The sequence below is a fragment of the Phyllobates terribilis genome, unplaced genomic scaffold (genome assembly GCF_046119375.1).
Source record: "Phyllobates terribilis strain yellow unplaced genomic scaffold, ASM4611937v1 Scaffold_14__1_contigs__length_39327217, whole genome shotgun sequence".
In the NCBI taxonomy this organism is placed as follows: Eukaryota; Metazoa; Chordata; class Amphibia; order Anura; family Dendrobatidae; genus Phyllobates; species Phyllobates terribilis.
Genome location: NW_027362774.1, coordinates 37,631,374 through 37,656,840, shown reverse-complemented (window position 1 = coordinate 37,656,840; position 25,467 = coordinate 37,631,374). Strand labels below are relative to the sequence as shown.

The window sequence follows — 25,467 nt, the reverse complement described above, 5'->3', positions numbered from 1 at the left end:
TTACATTGTATGTAATATTACCATTTCCATAAGACCTTGCAGTCCTGCAGTCCCGGCTTGTGCAATCTCATGATAAAGCCTAATCTTTAAAAACGTTCTGGAGCTGCTTCACCATTTGTAATATCTCTGCTTATTGTCATGGAAAGGAATTAGCCTCATCTTCCCACAGCTGCAGGATTTTTACAATTATAACCTAGAATAATCACAATGGGCACGCAGAACACTGTAGTGAGTGATAGTGACACACGTAACAATAGCAACACACGTAACAATAGTAATATATATCAATAGTGACACGTAACAATAGTAACACATTGAACAATAGTAATATATGTAACAATAGTAACACATGTAAGGAACATTGGGGACTTAGTAGACATTTTTTTTCAGCAAAAAAGCATATTAGCCATCCTACCGCGACAAAGCGCACCCACTCAGGATGGTCCTTACTCCAGTGACTCCCCTCGCTGTGTACCAGCAGGCCTCAGACTAGACAAGGGCAGAGCAGAACTGGCGCCTGATTGTGTTTCACACCGGCCCGTGGAAAGATGAACATATAAGGTGATGTTACGCACCTGTCCCAGATCCGGGCTTTGCTCCCCTCACCCTGGTCCACTAAACTCTGTTGTGCTCCACATTGGGCTTTGCAGATGGCCTGCTGTGTTCCATGTGATCATCTACCTGAGTCTATATAAGGCTTAACACGACGCACACCTGTGCACTGGTATTAAGACTTTAGTTTCTCTGTGCACAGGTCCCTGTCTGCGGTGTCTGCCAGTATCTCAGCTACCTGTCTGCCTGTGGCTTCCAGTACCTCTGCTATCTGCCTGCGGCTTCCAGTATCTCAGCTACCTGTCTGTTTGCGGCTTCCAGTACCTCTGCTATCTGCCTGCGGCTTCCAGTATCTCAGCTACCTGTCTGTTTGCGGCTTCCAGTACCTCTGCTATCTGCCTGTGGCTTCCAGTACCTCTGCTATCTGCCTTCGGCTTCCAGTACCTCTGCTATCTACCTGTGGCTTCCAGCACCTCTGCTATCTGCCTGCGGCTTCCAGTATCTCAGCTACCTGTCTGTTTGTGGCTTCCAGTACCTCTGCTATCTGCCTGCGCCTTCCAGTATCTCAGCTACCTGTCTGCATGCGGCTTCCAGTACCTCTGCTATTTGCATGCATCTTCCAGTATCTTAGTTACCTGTCTGCCTGCAACTTCTAGCACCTCTGCTATCTGCCTGCAACTTCTAGTACCTCTGCTGTCTGCCTGCAGCTTCAAGCATCTCAGCTACCTGTCTGCCTGCGGCTTCCAGTACCTCTGCTGTCTGCCTGCAGCTTCAAGCATCTCAGCTACCTGTCTGCCTGTGACTTCCAGTACCTCTGCTATCTGCCTGCAGCTTCCAGTACCTCTGCTATGTGCCTGCGGCTTCCAGTATCTCAGTTAACTGGTTGCAGCTTCCAGTACCTATGCTATCTGCCTGCAGCTTCCAGTATCTCAGCTACCTATCTGTTTGCGGCTTCCAGTACCTCTACTATCTGCCTGCGGCTTCCAGTACCTCTGCTATAAGCCTGCAGCTTCCAGTACCTCTGCTATCTGCCTGCGGCTTCCAGTACCTCTGCTATATGCCTGCAGCTTCCAGTACCTCTGCTATCTGCCTGCAGCTTCAAATATCTCAGCTGGTGGTCTATGGCAGTGAAAGGGTTAATGTCAATATTTCTAGGCAGTTAAGGGATAAATATCAGGATCCCTGGTGGTCTAAGATGGTGACGGGGTTAATCTAATGAATGGATACCTGGTGGTCAAATTTTACATAGGGGAATTTGGGTCCTTTGGAAACCCCACCCTGGTGCCCCCCTCTTATCCTGTTGATTCTGTTATTGGCTGGAATTCCCCTATAAGCCCCTCCCCTCCGGTAGCCACGCCTCCTCCGCTGGACTTGTTACATTTTAGCTTCTCAGTATCATCTGGAACATTGTATCAATCTGATGCATCGGAAGTTAACCCCTTGTTCTCCCCCTGCAGCAGGACTGGATAGTAATTGGGTGCACAATGTTCTAGTCTGGGGTGCAGACTGTGTCCGGCTCTGGGGTCCCTCCGACACCGGCGCTAATTGTATTCATTCCATCAGATGCGTTCAGTCAGGAAATTACTCCGAGATTCTACTTGGTTTCCAAAAACGTTGAAAGTCCTTTCTTTCTGTACATTCCTGCTGAATCCCGCTGACCCGGCTCAGCTATATATAGACAGGAGGAAACGGATTTTTTCATGTTCAGAAACTTTATTCAAAGGGTTTAAAGGAACAAAGTCCTGAAGGAAGAGTCATTGTAGCAAATGAGGTAATGGTGCGGACCACCGGGCTGATCAACCCCTTGTGTCTGCTAATGGTGCGGACCACCGGGCTGATCAACCCCTTGTGTCTGCTAATGGTGCAGACCACTGGGCTGATCAACCCCCTTGTGTTTGCTAATGGTGCGGACCACCGGACTGATCAACCCCTTGTGTCTGCTAATGGTGCAGACCACTGGGCTGATCAACCTCTTGTGTCTGCTAATGGTGCGGACCACCGGGCTGATCAACCCCCTTGTGTCTGCTAATGGTGCGGACCATCGGGCTGATCAACCCCCTTGTGTCTGCTAATGGTGCGGACCACCGGGCTGATCAATCCCTTGTGTCTGCTAATGGTGCGGACCACCGGGCTGATCACCCCCTCATGTCTGCTAATGCTGCGGACCACCGTGCTGATCACCCCCCTTGTGTCTGCTAATGCTGCGGACCACCGGGCTGATCACCCCCTCATGTCTGCTAATGGTGCAGACCACCGGATTCATCACCCCCCTCATGTCTGCTAATGGTGCGGACCATCCAGCTGATCATACCCCTCATGTCTGCTAATGGTGCGGACCATCCAGCTGATCATCCACCTCATGTCTGCTAATGCTGCGGACCACCGGGCTGATCACCCCCTCATGTCTGCTAATGGTGCGGACCACGGGGCTGATCACCCCCTCATGTCTGCTAATGCTGCGGACCACCGGGCTGATCACCCCCTCATGTCTGCTAATGGTGCGGACCACCGGATTCATCACCCCCCTCATGTCTGCTAATGGTGCGGACCATCCAGCTGATCATCCCCCTCATGTCTGCTAATGGTGCGGACCACCAGGCTGATCACCCCCCTTTTGTCTGCTAATGCTGTGGACCACCGGGCTGATCACCCCCTCATGTCTGCGAATGGTGCGCACCACCGGATTCATCACCCCCCTCATGTCTGCTAATGGTGCGGACCATCCAGCTGATCATCACCCTCATGTCTGCTGATGGTGCGGACCACCGGGCTAATTATCCTCCTTGTGTCTGCTAATGGTGCAGACTACCAGATTGATCATCCCCCTCATGTCCGTTAATGGTGCGGACCGCCAGACTGATCACCCCCCTCATGTCTGCTAATGGTGCGCACCACCGGATTAATCACCCCACTCAAGTCTGCTAATGATGCGGACCACCGAGCTGATCACCCCCCTCATGTCTGCTAATGGTGCGGACCACCAGACTTATCATCCCCCTCATGTCTGCTAATGGTGCGGACCACCGGGCTTATCATCCCCCTCATGTCTGCTAATGGTGCGGACCACCGGGCTGATGTGTCACTTGTCCTCTGTTTTATAGTCCATGCACCAAACCCCCCCCCCCAAAAAAAAAGAGAATATCCCGTGCAGCAGGTAAATCAGTAAATGGTAACAATTAATAATGTAAATAACAATGGGAACTTGGCTAATGTTATTTTGATTTAAAAAAAAAAGTATAAAAGCCGTCCCACCACGACAAGGTGCCCCCATCAGGACGGTCATAACCTGTCTCTAGTATTAAAACTTTTCCATGTATCAAACAACTGTCCTGCTTTGCCCTTATTCACATTGATGTCGTTTGAAACATGGTAAGGTTTTAATACTAGATACAGTATAGGACCGTCCCGAGGGGGCACCTTGTCGTGGTGGGACAGCTTTTATACTTTTTTTCTCAAAATAGCATTAAGTCCCCTATGCACAGGTGCCTCTTATGTGTCCGCCCCTGATGTAGTTGATTTAGTGTAGAGTTTTTCTGCAGATTTCACCCTTTGCTGCCCGGCTCTGCTGCAGATTTCACCCTTTACTGTCCGGCTCTGCTGCAGATTTCACTCTTTGCTCTGCTGCAGATTTCACCCTTTACTGCCCGGCTCCGCTGCAGATTTCACCCTTTCCTCTGCTGCAGATTTCATCCTTTCCTCTGCTGCAGATTTCACCCTTTACTGTCCGGCTCTGCTGCAGATTTCACTCTTTGCTCTGCTGCAGATTTCACCCTTTACTGCCCGGCTCCGCTGCAGATTTCACCCTTTCCTCTGCTGCAGATTTCACCCTTTACTGCCCGTCAATTCTGCAGATTTCACTCTTTGCTCTGCTGCAGATTTCACCTTTTACTGCGCTGCAGATTTCACCCTTTACTGCACGTCTCTTCTGCAGATTTCACCCTTTCCTCTGCTGCAGATTTCACCCTTTACTGCCCGTCAATTCTGCAGATTTCACTCTTTGCTCTGCTGCAGATTTCACCTTTTACTGCGCTGCAGATTTCACCCTTTACTGCACGTCTCTTCTGCAGATTTCACTCTTTCCTCTGCTGCAGATTTCATCCTTTCCTCTGCTGCAGATTTCCCCCTTTACTGCCCGGCTCAGCTGCAGATTTCACCCTTTACTGCCCGGCTCAGCTGCAGATTTCACCCTTTACTGCCCGGCTCAGCTGCAGATTTCACCCTTTCCTCTGCTAAGGGTTTAAAGGAACAAAGTCCTGAAGGAAGAGTCATTGTAGCAAATGTGGTAATGGTGCGGACCACTGGGCTGATCAATCCCTTGTGTCTGCTAATGGTGCGGACCACCGGGCTGATCACCCCCCTTGTGTCTGCTAATGCTGCGGACACCCGGGCTGATCACCCCCCCATGTCTGCTAATGGTGCAGACCACCGGATTCATCACCCCCCTCATGTCTGCTAATGGTGCAGACCACCGGATTCATCACCCCCCTCATGTCTGCTAATGGTGCGGACCATCCAGCTGATCATCCCCCTCATGTCTGCTAATGCTGCGGACCCCCGGGCTGATCACCCCCTCATGTCTGCTAATGTCTGCGGACCACCGGATTCATCACCCCCCTCATGTCTGCTAATGGTGCGGACCATCCAGCTGATCATCCACCTCATCTCTGCTAATGGTGCGGACCACCGAGCTGATCACCCCCTCATGTCTGCTAATGCTGCGGACCACCGGGCTGATCACCCCCTCATGTCTGCTAATGCTGCGGACCACCGGATTCATCACCCCCCTCATGTCTGCTAATGGTGCGGACCATCCAGCTGATCATCCCCCTCATGTCTGCTAATGGTGCGGACCACCGGGCTGATCACCCCGCTTTTGTCTGCTAATGCTGCGGACCACCGGGCTGATCACCCCCTCATGTCTGCTAATGGTGCGCACCACCGGATTCATCACCCCCCTCATGTCTTCTAATGGTGCGGACCATCCAGCTGATCATCACCCTCATGTCTGCTAATGGTGCGGACCACCGGGCTAATTATCCCCTTTGTGTCTGCTAATGGTGCAGACTACCAGGCTGATCACCCCCCTCATGTCTGCTAATGGTGCGGACCACCAGACTGATCATCCCCCTCATGTCTGTTAATGGTGCGGACCGCCGGACTGATCACCCCCCTCATGTCTGCTAATGGTGCGCACCACCGGATTAATCACCCCACTCAAGTCTGCTAATGTTGCGGACCACCGGGCTGATCACCCCCCTCATGTCTGCTAATGGTGTGGACCACCGGGCTAATTATCCCCTTGTGTCTGCTAATGGTGCTGACTACCAGGCTGATCACCCCCCTCATGTCTGCTAATGGTGCGGACCACCAGACTGATCATCCCCCTCATGTCTGTTAATGGTGCGGACCACCAGACTGATCACCCCCCTCATGTCTGCTAATGGTGCGCACCACCGGATTAATCACCCCACCCAAGTCTGCTAATGGTACGGACCACCAGGCTGATCACACCCCTCATGTCTGCTAATGGTGCGGACCACCGAGCTAATTATCCCCCTTGTGTCTGCTAATGGTGCAGACTACCAGGCTGATCACCCCCCTCATGTCTGCTAATGGTGCGGACCACCAGACTGATCATCCCCCTCATGTCTGTTAATGGTGCGGACCACCGGATTAATCACCCCACTCAAGTCTGCTAATGGTGCGGACCACCGGGCTGATCACCCCCCTCATGTCTGCCAATGGTGCGGACCACCGGGCTGATTACCCCCCTCATGTTTGCTAATGGTGCAGACCACCGGGCTGATAATCCCCCTCATGTCTGCTAATGGTGCGGACCACCGGGCTTATCATCCCCCTCATGTCTGCTAATGGTGCGGACCACCGGGCTGATGTGTCACTTGTCCTCTGTTTTATAGTCCATGCACCAAACCCCCCCACCCAAAAAAAAAGAGAATATCCCGTGCAGCAGGTAAATCAGTAAATGATAACAATTAATAATGTAAATAACAATGGGAACTTGGCTAATGTTATTTTGATTTAAAAAAAAAGTATAAAAGCCGTCCCACCACGACAAGGTGCCCCCATCAGAACGGTCATAACCTGTCTCTAGTATTAAAACTTTTCCATGTATCAAACAACTGTCCTGCTCTGCCCTTATTCTCATTGATGTCGTTTGAAACATGGTAATGTTTTAATACTAGATACAGTATAGGACCGTCCCGAGGGGGCACCTTGTCGTGGTGGGACAGCTTTTATACTTTTTTTCTCAAAATAGCATTAAGTCTCCTATGCACAGGTGCCTCTTATGTGTCCGCCCCTGATGTAGTTGATTTAGTGTAGAGTTTTTCTGCAGATTTCACCCTTTGCTGCCCGGCTCTGCTGCAGATTTCACCCTTTCCTCTGCTGCAGATTTCACCCTTTACTGCCCGGCTCCGCTGCAGATTTCACCCTTTCCTCTGCTGCAGATTTCACCTTTTACTGCCCGTCTCTTCTGCAGATTTCACTCTTTGCTCTGCTGCAGAGTTCACCCTTTACTGCCCGGCTCGGCTGCAGATTTCGCCCTTTCCTCTGCTGCAGATTTCACCCTTTGCTGCCCGGCTCTGCTGCAGATTTCACCCTTTGCTGCCCGGCTCTGCTGCAGATTTCACCCTTTGCTCTGCTGCAGATTTCACCCTTTGCTGCCCGGCTCTGCAGCAGATTTCACCCTTTACTGCCCGGCTCTGCAGCAGATTTCACCCTTTGCTGCCCGGCTCTGCTGCAGATTTCACCCTTTACTGCCCGGCTCTGCAGCAGATTTCACCCTTTGCTGCCCGGCTCTGCAGCAGATTTCACCCTTTACTGCCCGGCTCCGCTGCAGATTTCACCCTTTCCTCTGCTGCAGATTTCACCTTTTACTGCCCGTCTCTTCTGCAGATTTCACTCTTTGCTCTGCTGCAGAGTTCACCCTTTACTGCCCGGCTCGGCTGCAGATTTCACCCTTTCCTCTGCTGCAGATTTCACCCTTTGCTGCCCGGCTCTGCTGCAGATTTCACCTTTTACTGCCCGGCTCTGCTGCAGATTTCACCCTTTGCTCTGCTGCAGATTTCACCCTTTGCTGCCCGGCTCTGCAGCAGATTTCACCCTTTACTGCCCGGCTCTGCAGCAGATTTCACCCTTTACTGCCCGGCTCTGCAGCAGATTTCACCCTTTGCTGCCCGGCTCTGCTGCAGATTTCACCCTTTACTGCCCGGCTCTGCAGCAGATTTCACCCTTTGCTGCCCGGCTCTGCAGCAGATTTCACCCTTTACTGCCCGGCTCTGCAGCAGATTTCACCCTTTGCTGCCCGGCTCTGCTGCAGATTTCACCCTTTACTGCCAGACTCTGCTGCAGATTTCACCCTTTGCTCTGCTGCAGATTTCACCCATTACTGCCCGGCTCTGCTGTACTCCTGACTTACCCTGTGACTTGTATTTGTTCAGCTGGGGTCCATTCCTTTCTCCTAGTTTCACTTTCTATCTATTAGTATACATTACAATAGTTCATGCAGTACAAGATAAATGTATCGGATTCTCTTCTTTGTTCAGAATGTAAATTAATACTTTTGTTTCTATTTTTGTAAATAAAAAAACAATTCTAACAAAAATTTAATGAATGAAACAAAAATGGAACTGATGACAAAAGGGATCAAGCAAAAAAAAAAAAACCCGAATGTGGAGAATGCAAATACCAGCAGCAGCACTTACAGTGGGGGCCAAAAGTATTGGCACCCCTGCAATTCTGTCAGATAATACTCAGTTTCTTCCTGAAAATGATTGCAATCACAAATTCTTTGGTCTTATTATCTTCATTTAATTTGTCTTCAATGAAAAAACACAAAAAGAATTGTCCTAAAGCCAAATTGGATACAATTCCACACCAAACCTAAAAAAGGGGGTGGACAAAAGTATTGGCACTGTTAGAAAAATCCTGTGATGCTTCTCTAATTCGTGTAGTTAACAGCACCTGTAACTTACCTGTGGCACCTAACAGGTGTTGGCAATAACTAAATCACACTTGCAGCCAGTTAACATGGATTAAAGTTGCCTCAACCTCTGTCCTGTGTCCTTGTGTGACCACATTGAGCATGGAGAAAAGAAAGAAGACCAAAGAACTGTCTGAGGACTTGAGAAACCAAATTGTGAGGAAGCATGAGCAATCTCAAGGCTACAAGTCCATCTCCAAAGACCTGAATGTTCCTGTGTCTTCCGTGCGCAGTGTCATCAAGAAGTGTAAAGCCCATGGCACTGTGGCTAACCTCCCTAGATGTGGACGGAAAAGAAAAATTGACGAGAGATTTCAACGCAAGATTGTGCGGATGGTGGATAAAGAACCTCGACTAACATCCAAACAAGTTCAAGCTGCCCTGCAGTCCGAGGGTACAACAGTGTCAACCTGTACTATCCGTCGGCGTCTGAATGAAAAGGGACTGTATGGTAGGATACCCAGGAAGACCCCACTTCTTACCACGAGACATAAAAAAGCCAGGCTGGAGTTTGCCAAAACTTACCTGAGAAAGCCTAAAACGTTTTGGAAGAATGTTCTCTGGTCAGATGAGACAAAAGTAGATGGGAAAAAGCATCAACATAGAGTGTACAGGAAAAAAAAAGAGGCATTCAAAGAAAAGAACACGGTCCCTACAGTCAAACATGGCGGAGGTTCCCTGATGTTTTGGGGTTGCTTTGCTGCCTCTGGCACTGGACTGCTTGACCGTGTGCATGGCATTATGAAGTCTGAAGACTACCAACAAATTTTGCAGCATAATGTAGGGTCCAGTGTGAGAAAGCTGGGTCTCCCTCAGAGGTCATGGGTCTTCCAGCAGGACAATGACCCAAAACACACTTCCAAAAGCACTATAAAATGGTTTGAGAGAAAGCACTGGAGACTTCTAAGGTGGCCAGCAATGAGTCCAGACCTGAATCCCATAGAACACCTGTGGAGAGATCTCAAAATGGCAGTTTGGAGAAGGCACCCTTCAAATATCAGGGACCTGGAGCAGTTTGCCAAAGAAGAATGGTCTACAATTCCAGCAGAGCATTGTAAGAAACTCATTGATGGTTACCGGAAGCGGTTGTTCCCAGTTATTTTGGCTAAAGGTTGTGCAAACAAGTATTAGGCTGAGGGTGCCAATACTTTTGTCCGGCCCTTTTTTGGAGTTTTGTGTGAAATGATCAATGATTTGATTTTTGCTTCATTCTCTTTTGTGTTTTTTCCTTGCAAGCAAATTAAATGAAGATAATAAGACCAAAGAATTTGTGAATGCAATCATTTTCAGGAAGAAAGTATTATCTGACAGAATTGCAGGGGTGCCAATACTTTTGGCCACCACTGTACATTACAAGGAAAAACTGTATTAAATAATAAAAACTTAAAAATCATTATTAACCAATTAATATGTAACTAGTGTTCTATAATGAGCTGCGAGACTGCGGCTGTCGGAGCTGCAATCATCAATAAATAAATCTATTGACGGATGTATACAAACATCACATACACAATCATACACACATACTGTACACCCACACACACATATACCTAGTCAAACACACACACATTGCATACATCACACCGCAAACAATCATACACACGTACTCTGCACCCACACATAACATCACACCCACATACCCAATCACACACATTTACATGCTGAACCATACACATACATCAAGCACACAATCCATACACACATAAAACCCACATACACAATCATACCCCCATACATCACATATATACCCAATTATACACACATATAACAAAATGCATCCATACATCACACACATCCATGCTGAACCATACTCATACATTGCACAGAAATCACACATATAATTATACACACATACATCAGACACACAATCCACACACACATACCTCCCGCATACATATATGCAAACATACAAAGCCAATTATACACGCATACATCACATCACACCCAAACATCCATGCTGAGTTATATACATACATTGCTCATAAATGACACATAATCGTATACTTACTTATCCATACACATACATCAGACACATATTCAATCTTCCATACATGCATCACACACAGATACCAAATCATACAGGGATTTAACACACATAATTGTAATACATTAGACACACAATCCATACACACATTCCGCATACACACATGCAATCATACACTCATACGTCACATACATTTTTTTTTTTTCCTGGAGAGGTTTTGAAAAACACTTGTTGGAAATAAAAAGTGCAGGTCGGTTCTTTGAAGACTAACAAGAATACACGATGTTGCAAAAAAAAAATTTTCAAAGCTTTTTTTTTTTTTTTCTTTTGACTTCTTCAAAGCAAATCCTGAAGGAAACCTCTGCAGTCTAAGCAGCGTCCAGTACAAAAAGGCTGCAAAGAACGAACACTTCACAAAAGACTTCTTCCACGACTCTTTAAAAAAAAAAAAAAATTCAAAATTGCTTCAGGAAAAAAAAAAAATAGACTAAAAACTTCCTTAAAAAGCAGCGTTTGTGCAAGTGGCTTCTGCTTGAAAAAAATGTATCATTTTTTAACACCTTGTGAATTAGGAACAAACATACCCCGAGGTATTATATCATGCACTTTTATTTCTGCATGCTTCAACACCTTCATAAAAGCAGCGTAAACTTTTTGTTTTACATTTTGTACACACTTTTTCACTAGAGTTTTTCAAGTAAACTCAATTCACACTGAGAACTTTCCTGACGAACCTTTTGATTTGGAATCTAGTGCAGAAGTCAAGTCCAAGACTCTCAGATTTCCGTCCCAGATTATTACTTGTTCTGCTGCAGAATCTGCAGGGAAATTGTTTCAGCGACAGACGTGGTTCTTATTGAAGTAGTTTTCCAATCTGTGGAACAAAAATCCTTGACTATATGAAAGGCAACGCGGATTTACAACTGAACACAAAGGAAGTCTTTTATGGGCTTTGAATTTACACTGGAATCCATAAGGGAAAAAAAAACTGTATGAATGTTTCCTAAAGAAGCTTTGAAAATACAGCGACTGACCCTAAAAACGCCCCCAAAATGCAACAAATCTAAATATTTGAAATAAGCAAAAAAGTGTGAGATAAAATGTAACTTTTAATAATATATTTAAAATGTTGCTTTTATGGCTATATAAATATTAGTAACACACAAATATAAATAAAAATATCCTTACTTAATTATCCAACATCAGATAAATATAAGGGCTCCTATATAATAGTGTTACCACAAGTAAGCTGCTATAAGTATATGGGATATGGTATTGTAATGAGGGTAGGAACCATATCATCATTAATATAGTTATAGAAATAGGAACAATATCCCATGTAATCTAAATATTTAAATAGGGATATTTTCATTTATGTTTGTGGTTGTTTTTTTTGCCACATACTAATATTTATGCAGCCATAAGAGCAGCATTTTAAATATATTATTAAAAGTTACATTTTATCACTTGCTTTTTTGCTTATTTCAGTTTATTAATTATCGGTGGGTTATATTTCATATTTCACAAATGGAAAATTTCTATTTAATTAAATCAAAACATTTGTTTTATATTCTCCTGTTTCTTATGAGGCCTCTTTGCTGCTTTCCCAATATCTTGCATTAAAATGTCAAGGTTTTTACACCGCACCCCTTTACTCCAGGCCACGCCTACTTTTCTACACAGTTTTTAAAACCGACACAAAAATGTCCAAAACATAATAAATCTGACACAAGGCAAACACACATACATATAAATACATATATCCTGTACATACATACATACATATATACACATACATACATATATACACATACATACATACATATATAGACATACATACATGCATATAAATACATATATCCTGTACATACATACACATACATACATATATACACATACATACATACATATATACACATACATACATACATATATAGACATACATACATGCATATAAATACATATATCCTGTACATACATACACATACATACATATATACACATACATACATACATATATAGACATACATACATGCATATAAATACATACATACATACACACAAAGACACATAAATATAAATACACATACATATACACACCTACATAAAAACATACAAATAAATACATACCTACACATATACACACCTACACACATAAATACATATGCATACCTACACACAAATACACACATATAAATACACATACATACACACATACATATAAAACATACACACACCTGTACACACCTATACACAAACACACATACTCATACACATATAAATGCCAAAATACACATACCTGCACACATAACTAAGTATACATGCATAAATAAATGAATACACATACATCACAAACATACATGCATATACACACATACCTATATAAAAACATACAATACTTTGAGTCACATACAGAGGTACATACACACCCATATATTTACACATACATGCACTCATAGACTTATGTAAACACATACACACATTTAAACATACATACCCTCACATATATATATATATATATATATACTCACGCACACATTGTGCAGTTTTGCTGTATACTCTTTGTAGCTTCCTCTGTTGTGGCCGGGATGACAGTGCTGATCACAGATGCTGGGGGTTGTAGTTCCCAGCTGTGTTATAATCACAGATGGAATAAAGATGGAAGTTTGTGTAAACTGACCTTTCCTTTTATTTTATGCAGCAGCTAAACATCCCCCCATACAAATGTTCTGCATTAGATGAGACTGAGCCCCCTGTGCTGGCAGCCATCAGTAATGGTGGGCAGACAGGTGACGCCTGTGCCAGCTCTGGTGCAATGTGATCTGTGACCGACAATAATGGCAGCACATTGTCACATGTGTCATCTGCTGAGATCGCACAGATGTGATCGAGTGCACCGAGCAGCAGCAGTCGCACGATGTCTCCATCAGTCTCTGCATTTCACATGTCACATAGTGTCCATCTTGTATGGCTGACATTGATTTCTCCATTGTCTCCAGGTCGCATTCGTTGTTTTCTTTTATGCCTTTCACACTTCATTTCATCTTTATGGAGTTTTTGTTTTTTTCACATTTGTTTTCACAGATACCAGAAGCTTCTATGAGCTGCAAACTGTTGTAAATAAATCTGCATCACTTTCATCATTTCTTCTTATTTTCTGACTGCAAAAACTAATGAAAAACTAAGGCAAAGAATCAATCAAAAAGCTAAAAGACCCCGAAGAGATGAAAGACAAGAAATCAGTGAGAAGGAGCCGGAACCAAAGCTCAGAATGTAAGAAGTGATACATTGTCTGCCCTGGATTCTGTCGGGTTACTTATGTGATTTAATACTATTATTATTATTATTATTATTATTATTATTATTATTATATGCAGTGTTCTTACTATTTCCCAGCATTAATATCAGACACTGGGGGTCTGCTATTTCTGCCTCAGAGTCTGGTGGATGTGACTGACCCCAGACCCAGGAAAGTGTGGGAAAGACTCAGCTCAGATCTCAGACTGTGTCCTGGCTGCAGAGCTTTAACTCTTGCCTTTACCCAGCAGAACAGGGGTTAATGCTCATCCGTTAATATCACAGACCCCCCAAAGCTTCCTCACACCCCATCCACACTCAAATAAAAAGAGCAAAGCCAATAACGCATGGACTATGGTGTGAATAGAGGGGCTACAGATGATGGAAATAAATGCAGATAAAACTCCACATAATAAAGTCCTTTTATTTCTAGTAATTGAGTGATATAAAGGATTTACAGCAGCGTGAGGGAAGGTGATGAGAGGGGGGATCCTGCAAGACCTGCAGCTGCGATACATGAGGCATCAGATACTGAGGACACTGTCAGTTCTCCTGGGTAAAGTCCCCACATTTCCAGCCTATGAAGCATGAATATTAGGCATGGGGGGAACTACTAGTCCCAGCAATCCACAGAAAATCTCAGGGTGTGTAGACAAATCCCAGAGAGTATATGGCTCTTATTTGGGTAAGGCTGATTCTGTAAGAGCCAGTGGCACATAAGAGAGGATGGGGACCCCAATGTGGTAGAATCTCCCCTGTACCTGAGAGTCGATCATCACAGAAGCATTGAACACAGGGCAGACGCTGCGGTTATACCTGTGGCCCCCTGACAGGTAGTCCCACACCCCTGGACCCCCACTTCCCTTGGAGGAGCTCAGGATGCTGTCTATGCTGAAGCTCTTCGGGTGCTTTGCTGGTGCTTCTTCTGCAGGCTCTGGTGGAGGATGATGATGGTGATGAAGAGTCTGTGCTTCAGGTTCTTTAGTGGTTGATGAAAAGGCATCTCCCAAGAGCTTATCCGGCCCCAGATCTTGCTGTCTCCTCAGGGGTCTTTCCTCCTCTATCTGAGGACCCTTGGCTGCAGATAATGCCCCCTTGTCAGTCAGCAGAGGCACAGATAAGTAGAAAGAAGTGGAGCATCCTGGTGTCTGTGGATCGTCCATGAAAGTGACAGAGGTCACCTGTGGGTGGCTGCCATCTCTGCTGCCATCTCTGCTGCCTTCTTCATCTGAAGAGGACAACTCTGCCCCACTGTCCTTCCGGCAGTCAGAGCCCTGATCCCTGTCACTGGGGGGAGCCTTAATGACTGACCTCTGGTGGGTACCTTGTCCATCCCCTGCAGACACCTCCATTTCTTCTGCTGCAGCTGCTCTGCACCTCTTGGATTCTTGAGTCAGGAGAGTTTTGGGTTTCCTTTTCCTGCGTCTGAAGTTGCCATTTTCAAACATATCCAGACACTTGGGGTCCAGGGTCCAGTAGCTGCCCTTGCCTGGTCGCCCCTTCTCTCTGGGCACCTTAATGAAGCAGTCATTGAGGGACAGGTTGTGCCTGATGGAGTTCTGCCAGCCCTGCTTGTTGTCGTGGTAGAAGGGGAAGCGCTCCATGATGAACTGGTAGATGCCATTCAGGGTCACCCTGTGGTCGGGGGAGGCCTTTATGGCCATGGCGATCAGGGCGATGTAGCTGTAAGGGGGCTTCTGGGGTGGCTCCTGCCTGCTGAGGACACTGGGGGGTGCGAACCCCAGGGTGGGCATGAGAGTCCTGTCTGCTCCATATAGGTAGAGCAGGGGTGGTCTGGGGAGCTCAGTGCTCAGCTGAGGTAGGTGGTCGTACAGGCGGCTCATGGTGGCAGAGGAGCCCCCCGGAGCGGTCCAGAGCAGTGAGTGCTGCAGCCTGCTGCCTCCTCCGCTCTCCCCTGCTGCCTCCTCCGCTCTCCCCTGCTGCTCCCTGCCGGCTGCTGCCCCTTCTCCTTCATAGCTTCAAAACGCCGAATAATGCTGCGAAGTTTGCGACTTTATGTTGACTTAGCGCTGGAAAATAAATTGTCTATGATAAACATTCGTCCAATTCTCAGCCCACCCACATTAATTAAAATTTCATTGCAAAAGAAAAAAAAAAAAGCCCCAGCAGCTTCCTCCACGTGTCTGCGCCGCTGCAGCCAATCAGCCCTGCGCCTCTCTCCATTTGTTTAGGAAATTAGTCTGTTGATAAGTCGCCCACCCAAGAAGAATCAAGCTGTGTTTGTTTGGAAAATTTTCCGGGCACCCAATACATAAACTGCGTGATCTGCTGTTTGAAATCTCACGTCCACCATTCACACAGGAGAGTCCTGGAAGCCACAACAGCCCAGGCTCCAGCGGCTTCTGCTCAGGCTGGCGGGGTTCACACGCTGCGGCTGTGCGGCGCCTCCTGGGGCTGGAGGTGGAGGGTGTGCTCCTCGGATACAGAGTACTGCAGGATGCAGCAGGGAGGAGTGTGGGGTCACCTATATACTTCATGATATATATATATATCAGGGAGGAGTGTGGGGTCACCTATATACTCCATGATATATATATATATCAGGGAGGAGTGTGGGGTCACCTATATACTCCATGATATATATATATATATATCAGGGAGGAGTGTGGGGTCACCTATATACTCCATGATATATATATATATCAGGGAGGAGTGTGGGGTCACCTATATACTCCATGATATATATATATATATATATATATATATTATTATTATTATTATTATTTATTATTATAGCGCCATTTATTCCATGGCGCTTTACATGTGATAGGGATATACATAACAAAAGCATTTACATAATCTTAACAAAACGAGTCAGCGACTGGTACAGGAGGAGCGAGGACCCTGCCCGCGAGGGCTCACAGTCTACAAGGGATGGGTGAGGATACAGTAGGTGAGGGTAGAGCTGGTCGTGCAGCGGTATGGTGGAGCGAGGACCCTGCCCGCGAGGGCTCACAGTCTACAGGGGATGGGTGAGGATACAGTAGGTGAGGGTAGAGCTGGTCGTGCAGCGGTATGGTGGAGCGAGGACCCTGCCCGCGAGGGCTCACAATCTACAGTGGATGGGTGAGGATACAGTAGGTGAGGGTAGAGCTGGGTGCGCAGCAGTATGGTGGAGCGAGGGTTACTGCAGGTTGTAGGCTTGTCGGAAGAGGTGGGTCTTCAGGTTCCTTTTGAAGGTTTCCACGGTCGGCGAGAGTCTGATATGTTGGGGTATATATATATATAATATCAGGGAGGAGTGTGGGGTCACCTATATGCTCCATGATATATATATATATATATATATAGCACTACATTGTATCACTTATCACATGTAATCTGTCATATATATGTGTGTATATGTGTGAGATTATATATATACATATATATATATGTCACTTACTATAGAATGGAACAATGAGGAGTGCAGTGTCACCTACATACTCCATTATATATGTATATATATACAGTATATAACACATTGTATTACTTTTCACATGTAATCTATCATACATACATCACTTACTACAGTGTACAACAGTGTAGAATATGGGATTAGATCACCTATTAAACTCCATCATGTGTATGTGTATATATATATAGTACTACCTTGTATCACCTGCTGCAGGATATAGCAGTATGGAGTAATAATAATAATAATAATAATTTTTATTTATATAGCCCCAACATATTCCGCAGGACTTTACAATTAAGTAGGGACATGTACAAACAATAAAGACAATACAATGCATCACATTTCAACAGTTATCATCTATGTGCTCCATTGTGTGTATATATACTGTATATCCCACTACTTTGTATCACTTATCACATGTAATCTGTTATATATATATATATATATATATATATATATGTGTGTGTGTGTCACTTACCACAGAATACATCAGTGTGGAGAGTGGTGTCACATTATATATAAATATATATATATATATATACTGTATATATAGTGTATAGCTATATGACTTATCACATGTAATGTTTTATATATTATTTATATATTATTTATATATGTATCACTTACTTCTGCCAATAATATTGTATCATTAATCCATATATATATATATATATATATCAAATACTGCAGTATGTCACCTATAATCTATCATATATTTCACTTACCACAGTCTATAACATTGTACAATTTTGTATAATTACTATAATTCGAGGCCATCTTGTAGCACTACATTGTATCACTTATCATCACATGTAATCTGTTTTTATATATATAATTTATTACATTGCATCACTTATAATCCATCATATATTTAATTTTGTACAGTCTACAATATGGTACAACATTGTATCACACATCGCATGCAGTCTGTTATGTGGAGCAGTATTCTATGACTTTACACAGTCCATAATCTTGCACAGGATTGTGTGACACATCACATATATTCTATAAGAGAGAGAGAATTAGTTGCAGTCTATAATGTAGCACTACATTGTATCCATTATCACATGAAATCCATTATATATATAATTTTTTACCGTCTATAAAATTGTATAATATTGTATCATACAGACTGTAACATAAAACATGGTACAGCTTATTACGATCTTATTCACTTGACAAATGGTAAGGTTTTAATATTAGAAGTTAGGATTGTCCCAAAAAAGGTCACCTTGATGTTTTCGGATGACTTTTACTTCTTTTTTTTAATCAAAATTATGTTAATTAATCATCATATCATTATTTTCATGCACTATTGCTGTTTGTTTACTGCAGGGTGTTTGCTTATTTTGTTTTTGTCTTATTACCATCTATAGTATATATAGTATAGTACGACATTCATCACTTATTAATGTTTTTGTATCACTGACTTATCCAAGTGAGGTAAGACACTCAGGCTTTCAGCAGAAGCGCCCGGTGCTGATCCGAGGGTCCAGTCCTTATATTACTCTGACCCTTCCATGGGATGTAATCAATAGGAGCCGGGCTGTAGGGTTCTATGTGGCGGAGTGTCATGTGAAGTATCACTTTGTGGGGTATCTTGTAAGATTTATTGGGGGTTTTATGTGGTGTGTGACATGAAATTGCGGGATGTCATGGTGCGGGCGGTTGGGGTGTTATGAAGTGACTCTGGTGATCTCGGTGGGGGCCTTTTTATGGGGTCTTCATATTGGAATATCATATTGTGGGTTTGGAGTTGTGGGTGTCACGTGGGGTGTAACCTATGTGGTTTGTGCTGTGGATGTGCAGTGTTATGGGGGTTTCATGTTGGGAGGTTTTGCAGACGTGGGGTGTCATGTTCAGTGGCACTCTGTAGGGCGTCGAGTTGGTGCCACTTTTTGAGGTGTCATTTGAGATGTTTTGTAGGATTTCATGTTGTGGGGTTTTGAGTTGGGGGTGTCACAGAGGTATCATATTGCTGCATCTTACATTGTGGGATGTCATCTTGTCAGGTGTCACATAGGTTTTCATGACACAGGCTGTCTCATGGTGGGTGTCATATTGTGAGGTTTCATGTTGTAGGGTGTCACATTTTGGGGTGTCACATTGTGGGGTGTCATGTTGTGATGTGCTGGGATTTAGGGTACAATACGTTGTGAGGTGTCACATAGAGTTATATGTCATAGGGTACATATTGTGGGGTGTCACATTGTGGAGTGTCATGATGTATGGTGCTGAGTTTTGGGGTACATCATATTAGGAGGTGTCACATAAGATTTCATGTCATAGGTTTTCATATTGTGGGGTGTCACTTTGAAGGGTGTCACATTATGGGGTGTCATATTGTGGGTCATCAAATTGTAGGGTGTCATATTGTGGGGTGTCACATATTACGGTGTGACATTGTGGGGTGTCGTGTTGTGAGATGCCCAATTGTAGGCTGTCATGTTGTGAGGTTTCCTGTTGTAGGGTGTCACATTGTAGGGTGCTGGGTTTTGGGGTGCATCATGTTGTGAAGTGTCACATAGGATTTCATGCCATATGGTGCATATTACGGGGTGTCACATTCTGGGGTGTCATTTTTGGGGGTGGACAATCTCTTACACTTTGCTTTCCTTACATTGGGGTTACGCAGAGGGGACTTGGCGGCGGCTGCAGAGGAGCGTTTTATTATTTGTGGATGCAGCCTGAGACTCCATAATATCTACTTTCCTGTTTATAGCACAGAGGGGGATTATAACAACTTTACAAGTGCACACAGCTGGGCCGTGCTTACATTACCCATGTGTGATGAGCTCTGTATAAACCCACGGCCCTTACTCATCTAATATTGTAATCAAGGTATCGGCCCAGCCCCTGACAGATGTGTCCGCAGCTCACTGGGGGAGTATACGAATAGTATATACACTGTATATGGGGCATGACGTTATAGAGGGAGTATATGGGGAATGTATGGGGAGTGCATGAGGAGTGTATAGGGAGTGTATGGGGAGTATATGGGAAATGAATGGGGAGTATATGGGGAGTGTATGGGGAGTGCATGAGGAGTGTATGGAGAATGTATGGGGGGTGTATGAGGAGTGTATAGGGAGTGTATGGGGAGTATATGGGAAATGAATGGGGAGTATATGGAGAGTGTATGGGGGAGTATGGGGAGTGTATGGGGAGTGTATGGGGAGTGTATGAGCAGTGTATGGGGAGTGTATGGGGAGTGTATGGGGGGTGTATGAGGAGTGTATGGTGGGTGTATGAGGAGTATATGGGGAGTGTATGGGGGGTGTATGAGGAGTGTATGGGGAGTGTATGGGGAGTGTATGGGGGGTGTATGAGGAGTGTATGGAGAATGTATGGGGAGTGTATGAGGAGTGTATAGGGAGTGCATGGGGAGTATATGGGAAATGAATGGGGAGTATATGGAGAGTGTATGGGGGGAGTATGGGGGGTGTATGGGGAGTGTATGGGGAGTGTATGGGGGGTGTATGAGGAGTGTATAGGGAGTGTATGGGGAGTATATGGGAAATGAATGGGGAGTATATGGAGAGTGTATGGGGGGAGTATGGGGAGTGTATGGGGAGTGTATGAGGAGTGTATGGGGAGTGTATGGGGAGTATATGGGGAGTGTATGGGAAGTGTATGGGAAGTGTATGGGGAGTGTATGGGAAGTGTATGGAGAGTGTATGGGGAGTGTATGGAGAGTGTATGGGGACTGTATGGAGAGTGTATGGGGAGTGTATGGGGAGTATATGGGGAGTGTATGGGAAGTGTATGGAGAGTGTATGGGGAGTGTATGGGAAGTGTATGGGAAGTGTATGGGGAGTGTATGGGAAGTGTATGGAGAGTGTATGGGGAGTGTATGGGGAGTGTATGGGAAGTGTATGGGAAGTGTATGGGGAGTGTATGGGAAGTGTATGGGAAGTGTATGGGGAGTGTATGGGGGGTGTATAGAGAGTGTATGGAGAGTGTATGGGAAGTGTATGGGGAATGTATGGCGAGTGTATGAGGAGTGTATGGAGAGTGTATGAGGAGTGTATCAAGAGTGTATGGAGAGTGTATGGGGAGTGTATGGAGAGTGTATGGGGAATGTATGGGGAGTGTATGGGGAGTGTATGGGGAATGTATGGAGATTGTATGGGAGGTGTATGGGGAATGTATGGGTAGTGTATGGGGAGTGTATGAGGAGTGTATGGGGAGTGTATGGAGAGTGTATGGAGAGTGTATGAGGAATGTATGAGGAGTGTATGGGGAGTGTATGGGGAGTGTATGGGGAGTATATCGAGAGTGTATGGGAAGTGTATGGGGAGTATATGGGGAATGTATGAAGAGAGTATGGGGAGTATATCGAGAGTGTATGGGGAGTTTATGAGGAGTGTATGGGGAAAGTATGGAGAGTGTATGAGGAGTGTATAGGGAGTGTATGGGGAGTATATGGGGAATGTATGGAGAGTGTATGGAGAGTATATGGGGAATGTATGGCGAGTGTATGTGGAGTATATGGGGAGTATATGGGGAGTATATTGAGAGTGTATGGGATGTGTATGGGAATGTATGGAGAGTGTATGAGGAGTGTATAGGGAGTGTATGGAGAATGTATGGGGAGTGTATCGGGAGTGTATGAGGAGTATATGGGGAATGTATGGGAAGTGTATGGGGAGTATATTGAGAATGTATGGGGAGTGTACGGGGAATGTATGGAGAGTGAATGAGGAGTGTTTGAGGAGTGTATATGGAGTGTATGGGGAGTGTATGCGGAGTATATCGAGAGTGTATGCGGAGTATATCGAGAGTGTATGGGGAGTGTATGTAAAGTGTATGAGGAGTGTATAGTGAGTGTATGGGGAATATATGGGGAGAATATTGAGAGCGTATGGGGAGTGTATGGGGAATGTATGGAGAGTGTATAAGGAGTGTATGAGGAGTATATCGAGAGTGTATAGGGAATGTATGGAAAGTGTATGAGGAGTGTATCGAGAGTGTATGAGGACTGTATGGGGAGTGTATGAGGAGTGTATGAGGAGTGTATGGAGAGTGTATGGAAAGTGTATGAGGAGTGTATCGAGAGTGTATGAGGACTGTATGGGGAGTGTATGGGGAGTGTATAGAGAGTGTATGGGGAGTGTATGGGGCGTGTATGAGGAGTGTATGGGGAGTGTATGGGGAGTGTATGGGGAGTGTATGGGGAGTATATCGAGAGTGTACGGGAAGTGTATGGGGAGTATATGGGGAATGTATGAAGAGAGTATGGGGAGTATATCGAGAGTGTATGGGGAGTATATGAGGAGTGTATGGGGAAAGTATGGAGAGTGTATGAGGAGTGTATAGGGAGTGTATGGGGAGTATATGGGGAATGTATGGAGAGTGTATGGAGAGTATATGGGGAATGTATGGGGAGTGTATGTGGAGTATATGGGGAGTATATTGAGAGTGTATGGGAAGTGTATGGGGAATGTATGGAGAGTGTATCAGGAGTGTATAGGGAGTGTATGGGGAGTGTATGGGGAGTATATCGAGAGTGTATGGGAAGTGTATGAGGTGTATATGGGGAATGTATGGAGCATGTATGAAGAGAGTATGGGGAGTATATGGGGAGTATATCGAGAGTGTATGGGAAGTGTATGGGGAATGTATGGAGAGTGTATAAGGAGTATATGAGGAATATATAGGGAGTGTATGGGGAGTGTATAGGGAGTGCATGGGGAGTATATCGAGAGTGTATGGGGAATGTATGGAAAGTATATGAGGAGTGTATGAGGAGTGTATGGGGAGTATATGGGGAGTATATGGGGAGTGTATGAAGAGCATATGGGGAGTATATAGGGAGTGTATTGGGAACGTATGAGGAGTATATGGAGAGTGTATGAGGAGTATATAGGGTGTATATGGGAAGTGTATGGACAGTATATTGGAAGTGTACGGGGATTATAATGGGAGTGTACTGGGAGTACATGGGGAGTATATGGAGAGTGTATGGGGAGTGTATGGGGAGTGTATGGGAAATGTATGGAAAGTGTATGGGGAGTGTATGGGGAGTGTATGAGGAGTATATGGGGAGTATATGAGGAGTATATTGATAGTGTATGGGGGTGTATGGGGAGTGTATGGGGAGTGTATGGGGAGTGTATGAGGAGTATTTGGGGAGTGTATGAGGAGCATATCGAGAGTGTATGGGGAGTGTATGGGAAATGTATGGAAAGTGTATGGGGAGTGTATGGGAAATGTATGGAAAGTGTATGGGGAGTGTATGAGGAGTATATTGATAGTGTATGGGGTGTGTGTATGGAGAGTGTATGAGGAGTGTATGGGGAGTGTATGGGGAGTGTATGAGGAGTGTATGGGGAGTGTATGGAGAGTGTATGAGGAGTGTATGGGGAGTGTATGTAGAGTGTATGGGGGTGTATGGAGAGTGTATGGGGAGTGTATGGGGAGTGTATGGGGAGTGTATGGGGAATGTATGGAGATTGTATGGGAGGTGTATGGGGAATGTATGGGTAGTGTATGGGGAGTGTATGGGAAGTGTATGGGGATTGTATGGAGAGTGTATGGGGGGTGTATGGGGAGTGTATGGGGAGTGCATGAGGAGTGTATGGGGAGTGTATGGGGAGTGTATGTGGAGTGCATGAGGAGTGTATGGAGAGTGTATGGGGAGTGTATGGGGAGTGTATGGGGAGTGTATGGGGAGTATATCGAGAGTGTATGGGAATTGTATGGGGAGTATATGGGGAATGTATGAAGAGAGTATGGGGAGTATATCGAGAGTGTATGGGGAGTATATGAGGAGTGTATGGGGAAAGTATGGAGAGTGTATGAGGAGTGTATGGGGAGTATATGGGGAATGTATGGAGAGTGTATGGAGAGTATATGGGGAATGTATGGGGAGTGTATGTGGAGTATATGGGGAGTATATGGGGAGTATATTGAGAGTGTATGGGATGTGTATGGGAATGTATGGAGAGTGTATGAGGAGTGTATAGGGAGTGTATGGAGAATGTATGGGGAGTGTATCGGGAGTGTATGAGGAGTATATGGGGAATGTATGGGAAGTGTATGGGGAGTATATTGAGAATGTATGGGGAGTGTATGGGGAATGTATGGAGAGTGAATGAGGAGTGTTTGAGGAGTGTATATGGAGTGTATGGGGATTGTATGCGGAGTATATCGAGAGTGTATGCGGAGTATATCGAGAGTGTATGGGGAGTGTATGTAAAGTGTATGAGGACTGTATAGTGAGTGTATGGGGAATATATGGGGAGAATATTGAGAGCGTATGGGGAGTGTATGGGGAATGTATGGAGAGTGTATAAGGAGTGTATGAGGAGTGAACAGGAAGTGTATGGGGAGTGTATAGGGAGTGTATGTGGAGTATATCGAGAGTGTATAGGGAATGTATGGAAAGTATATGAGGAGTGTATCGAGAGTGTATGAGGACTGTATGGGGAGTGTATGAGGAGTGTATGGGGAGTGTATGGAGAGTGTATGGAAAGTGTATGAGGAGTGTATCGAGAGTGTATGAGGACTGTATGGGGAGTGTATGGGGAGTGTATAGAGAGTGTATGGGGAGTGTATGGGGCGTGTATGAGGAGTGTATGGGGAGTGTATGGGGAGTGTATGGGGAGTATATCGAGAGTGTACGGGAAGTGTATGGGGAGTATATGGGGAATGTATGAAGAGAGTATGGGGAGTATATCGAGAGTGTATGGGGAGTATATGAGGAGTGTATGGGGAAAGTATGGAGAGTGTATGAGGAGTGTATGGGGAGTGTATGGGGAGTATATGGGGAATGTATGGAGAGTGTATGGAGAGTATATGGGGAATGTATGGGGAGTGTATGTGGAGTATATGGGGAGTATATTGAGAGTGTATGGGAAGTGTATGGGGAATGTATGGAGAGTGTATGAGGAGTGTATAGGGGGTGTATGGGGAGTGTATGGGGAGTATATCGAGAGTGTATGGGAAGTGTATGAGGTGTATATGGGGAATGTATGGAGCATGTATGAAGAGAGTATGGGGAGTATATGGGGAGTATATCGAGAGTGTATGGGAAGTGTATGGGGAATGTATGGAGAGTGTATAAGGAGTATATGAGGAGTGTATAGGGAGTGTATGGGGAGTGTATAGGGAGTATATGGGGAGTATATCGAGAGTGTATGGGGAATGTATGGAAAGTATATGAGGAGTGTATGAGGAGTGTATGGGGAGTATATGGGGAGTATATGGGGA

At 45.1% G+C, this 25,467-nt stretch overlaps 1 protein-coding gene across 1 annotated transcript; it reads right to left on the bottom strand.

Annotated features, from left to right (window-relative positions):
- Window positions 1-13,113: 13,113 nt before the first annotated feature.
- On the bottom strand, window positions 13,114-15,925 carry FOXL1 (forkhead box L1). The gene has a single exon (XM_073659962.1). The coding sequence runs from the start codon at window positions 15,677-15,679 to the stop codon at window positions 14,513-14,515; it is 1,167 nt and encodes a 388-aa protein (XP_073516063.1). The 5' UTR covers window positions 15,680-15,925; the 3' UTR covers window positions 13,114-14,512.
- Window positions 15,926-25,467: the final 9,542 nt, after the last annotated feature.

What these genes read in the sequence shown, in the direction of transcription:
- FOXL1 (XM_073659962.1), bottom strand. Translation starts at nt 15,679, where the DNA reads ATGAGCCGCCTGTACGACCACCTACCTCAGCTGAGCACTGAGCTCCCC.